Source organism: Berghia stephanieae, chromosome 12 (genome assembly GCF_034508935.2).
Source record: "Berghia stephanieae isolate SIO BIC M18660-M18661 chromosome 12, UCSD_Bste_1.3, whole genome shotgun sequence".
Taxonomy (NCBI): Eukaryota; Metazoa; Mollusca; class Gastropoda; order Nudibranchia; family Aeolidiidae; genus Berghia; species Berghia stephanieae.
The window spans coordinates 7935618-7940617 of NC_088371.1; the positions used below are offsets into that span (position 1 = coordinate 7935618).

The window sequence follows — 5000 nt, forward strand, 5'->3', positions numbered from 1 at the left end:
CAAACCGACTTCCATCTCGTATGTGCAGCTCTGTCCGTAATCAGGGATTCTGCGTACAAGGGTTGCCGGGACTTATTTCGGCTCAAAACGGGGCACCGTCCATTATGCGCTTCAGAGGGGTATCCCCATTCCTTCTCTCTTTGATCTTACTCAGCCAGTTTCCCGTAATCGTCTCCCTCCGGACATCTGGATCGCTGCCATTATCGGGCCCCATTCTCTAGGGGTTGTTGCCAGCGTTCCTGACACTATGTGCATCGACTTACAAAGTTTTACATCCACCTTCTCAACGTTTCTGCTTCTACCCCTTAATGGAGCGCAATACTCCGCGATGGAATAGCACAGTGCCAAGGCGGACGTTCTCAGGAGTACAGTGGTATTATAAGGACAACTTTGTCAACTTTAAACATTTCATTCACAAATCACTAATCACACCTCACGGAACCACTGGCTCGGAAGGACGACTTCTATTTGTTATTATGTCACTGACCAAGGGACTGCCTAAGAAACCAAATACAGTGCGGCTATGTGGTCTAATGGTATGACACTCGCTTTCGGATCGGAAGGTCCTGAGTTCGAGCCTCGCTCGGTGCATAGTTGAGTCCTTGGAAAAGGCTCTTTACTCACATTCTCTCACCGTACTCAGGTGTATAATGAGAACCTGGCCGTTAACAGCGTTGTCTCTGTCGAAAAAATTGTAATATCGCCTAACAGGCGTCATGTCCCGTTCTACATGTTCCCTGTCGCTGTTGGTCAGGGATCCTTTGTAAAGCGCTTTGAGCATGTTTAATGGATATTGCGCTATATAAGAGCTCAATTATTTATTTAAATGCAGTCAATCGATGCTATTATAGACTGTCATGTTGGTGGATTTGATTTTGCGCATTTAGTTGTAGATAGCATGACAATAAAGAAGTGTTTGTTTAAGATACGTTTCATTATGTTCATTCTTCTTCTTCTTTTTTTTATATCATCATCATCATCATCATCATCATCATCATCATCATCATATCATAATAATAATAATAATAATAATAATAATAATAATAATAATAATAAATAATAATCATATTATTATTATTATCATTATTATTATTATTATTATTATTATTATTATTATTATTATTATTATTATTATTTTTTATTATTATTATTATTATTATTATTATATATTATTATTAATTATTTATTATTATTATTATTATTAATAATTATTTATTATTTTATTATTATTATTATTATTATTATTATTATTATTATTATTATATTTTATTATTATTATTATTATTATTATTATTATATTATTATTATTATTATTATTATTATTATTATTATTATTTATTATTATTATATTATTATTATTATTATTATTATCATTATCATTATCATCATCATCATTATTATAATTATAATAATAATAAAAATAATAATAATAATAATAATAATAATTATTATTATTATTATTATTTTCATATTTATTAATACTGTTACTATCATCATTATTATTGTTGGTAATATGATTGCAGTGACTATTTCTCTGTCCATATTCAGTGGTCCCTGCTTCCCCATTGAGATTCCTCCTGGTGATAGGTATTTCAACGAATCCTGTATGGTGTTCAAGAGGTCATTTTCTGTCAACGTCAATGGTAGGGTTGATGGGATGTTAAATGGGTCCCTTTCATAAAACATACGTACACATACAAACATACATACGACATACATAAATGCAGACACATGTACAAATAAAAATTGTTTATTTCAGGAAATATACATGATAATGTAACAAGGGTAACATATTCATTGATATAGTACTATTTCCTAAAAAAATGTACACTGTATAGATACATACAAACACATATACACACACACACACACACACACACACACACACACTACATACATACATATATGCAGACATACATGGCCGTAGAAATAAGCACAGGGGCATACATTTACCTCTCCCTCTCTCTGTCTCTCTCTCCACTCACACACACACACACATACACACACACATATCTATACATACATACACACACACACACACAATATATATATATATATATATATATACACACATTTCATACTATATAAAGACAGTGGTGATCAAAAGTAACGTTACAGTTGTGAAAGTTAATACTCTCCATGGCAAGAAATATGCATTAGAGGACATTAAATTTTAAACTATGTCAAAGAAAATTAAATTCTGCCTAGCATGGTACCAAATGTATTCATATATGCATCACTTCAAGCGAAATATGGTGGTTTGAAAGTAATCACTTAATGATCCCTATTATTTGGCAAAAGTAGAACTGCTGAATACATAATAATACATTCCCTGTAGCAAATATTCCCATTCGTATTCATGTAAGTTGCATATTTGTTCGCATTCGTTGATAATATATTAAGCTTTCTGTTGTTGGCTGTTTGGTCTTTACTTTGTTCTGTCATGGAGATCTTGATATCCTCTTAAAATATCTATGTCAAAATCTTTTATTATCCGCACAACAATACCATACCAAAATAGAATTGTGAAGAACGGACAAGGCTGCTTGGACATTTGGAAGCTGGTTATGGTGTAGACAGGGTGGTTAATATTTTATCATATTCTTCTTCTTCTTCTTCTTCTTCTTCTTCTTCTTCTTCTTCTTCTTCTTCATTAAGGCCAAACCTTCAGGCTGAAGATTGTATGGCCGTCTTTTCAGTATAACAGGGGTTTTAGAGAGAAGCAGTGAGCGATTTTTTGGAAGTCATCAGTCGAAAGGGGTTGTTTACAAGTGGTTGGTAGGGAGTTCCAAAGTCGAATGTTGGAGAGGAAGAAAGAGTAAAGATGATGGTTTGTTCTTGAGTGGGGGATTTTTAAAATCAAATGCTGAGTTTCTTGTTTTATTGTCGTTCCGTGTTAAATGGCTAGTTGGAATTTCGAGTTATTGAGAGTATAATTTGATATTTAAAAAAAAACACAAGAAATAAAAAAACAATCCCCCCCCCAAAAAAAAAAAAAAAACAAAAAAAAAAAAAAAACAAAATCAAAACAAAAAAAAAAAAAAAAAAAAAAAAAAAAAAAAGAAAAGAAAAGAAAAAGAACACCCCCCTCCTTCATTTTTCTACTACGTGGCTAAAATCTACCCATACACGGACGTTTGATGTTTTCAGGTAAGCGGGACAGATTACGGTGTGAGATCATTGACGGTTACATCTCGGTCAGTCAATACACAGACATACGCTGAGAGTCACATTAAGTGAGGAGTTAGTCATAATAATCATCAATAATCATCATATAGAGTATTGTTCATCATATCATTAATATAATAATAAGTAATAATAATATATAATAATATAATAATAATAATAATAAATAATATAATATATAATAATAATAATAATAATAATAATAATAATAATAATATAATAATAATAATAATAATAATAATAATAATAATATATAATAATAATAATAATAATAATAATAATAATAATAATAATAATAATAATAATAATATATAATAATAATAAAATAATAATAAATAATAATAATAATATAATAATAATAATATAATAATAATAATAATAATAATAATAATAATAATAATAATAATAATAATAATAATAAATAATAATAATATAATAATAATAATAATAATAGTATAATGAATAATAATAATAATAATAATAATAATAATAATAAATAATAATAATAATAATAATAATAATAATAATAATAATAATTATTATTATTATTATTATTATTATTCTCATTATTTCATGTTAAATATTCCTACTGACCTTTTTGTAAAAGGCTTTAGGTACATTGAGTGGGTTTTGCTCGATATAAATGCTTAGTTGTTTTATTTTTTCGATTTTATAATTTGTTTCTGCTTGTTGTGCACGTTTTCAGTTCTATTGACAAATAAATAAATTAAAAAAAAATGCCCTTTATTCATCCCATAGGGGAAATTTGTCTCAAGAGTCTATTCCAAGGGAAGACTGGAATAACCCAGGCGTCAGCCGCTGTGCAGCGCCGCAAACTGAGCTAGGGCGAGGTGACTAGCTCAAGGCCACACAACGTAGCGGGTATTTGAACTCGGTACCTTTCGGGTACGAAGCAAAGACTGTACCACTGAGGCGCGCTGTCCCACAAATTTATCTTAAATCAAAAATCCCAAATCTTGCCGACAGCTGTATTCGTGCCGACAGCTGGGAAATAAAATCGTGTATAACAAATCATCGAGTTGTATTGAAAATAATATTGTTTATTATGATTCCATGGGGAAGGCACTAATATCTACTTGATGTTGTTGTTGTGGTTGATGATGATAATGATGATGCTGATGCTGATGGCTGGTGGATGTTGTGAGTATTTTACCCTAAACTCATTACGTTGCCAGCTGGATATAGATAGTATGTGTCATGGTCTCAAGTGAGTAAAGAGCTACTCGACTATGCATAAAGATATGTAGAATAAGGCCCCAGAATTTACTAGTTACTTTAAAATGAAGAACAAATAATTTGTTTAAGATGAAATAAAAAGAAAGATGAAATTTAATTCAATGAGATGAATAGTGATTGTGGCAGTTAAAATAGAAATGTGAAGATATTACGTAACTTATGATGATATAATATCAGGTCTGTAAGGTTCCACTTCCAGGCAGTTGGGAAGGGATGCATTATCTATTCCTCCGACGGCCTGCTCAGGTTTGTAAGGTTCCACTTCCAGGCAGTTGAGAAGGGATGAATTATCTATTTCTTCGACAGCGGGCTCAGGTCTGATCCTTGATGTGTCGAAGACTGCACTGTCAAAGGTAAAAGCTCCGGCGTCTTGATGGTGGAGATAAAAATATCCACAAAGTACCAAAAGATAAAAATCTTCAAATACATCAATATATGAGGAATGGAGCGGCTGGCCGTCCGGCATAGATTGTAGAGAGAAGTGAGTGTAGAATGTTAGACCTATCAGCTTTTATAATAAGTGGCTACGTGACAGAATGTAGAACGAAAAATATTCA

General features: G+C 31.2%; 1 protein-coding gene and 1 long non-coding RNA gene across 2 annotated transcripts in view; one reads left to right on the forward strand and one right to left on the reverse strand.

Moving 5' to 3' along the window:
• The window catches only part of LOC144958197 (chorion peroxidase-like), a 17064-nt gene extending 12777 nt beyond the window's left edge, over positions 1–4287 (forward strand). The window contains exons 7-9 of the mRNA XM_078890004.1: positions 1549–1643; positions 3151–3197; positions 4174–4287. Coding sequence (XP_078746130.1) covers positions 1549–1643; positions 3151–3197; positions 4174–4287 — 256 coding nt within the window. The remainder of the gene's footprint in view (positions 1–1548; positions 1644–3150; positions 3198–4173) is intronic.
• LOC144957748 (uncharacterized) overlaps positions 1–5000 on the reverse strand; it is a 69598-nt gene that overhangs the window by 32355 nt on the left and 32243 nt on the right. The gene's annotated exons all lie outside the window — the stretch shown is intronic.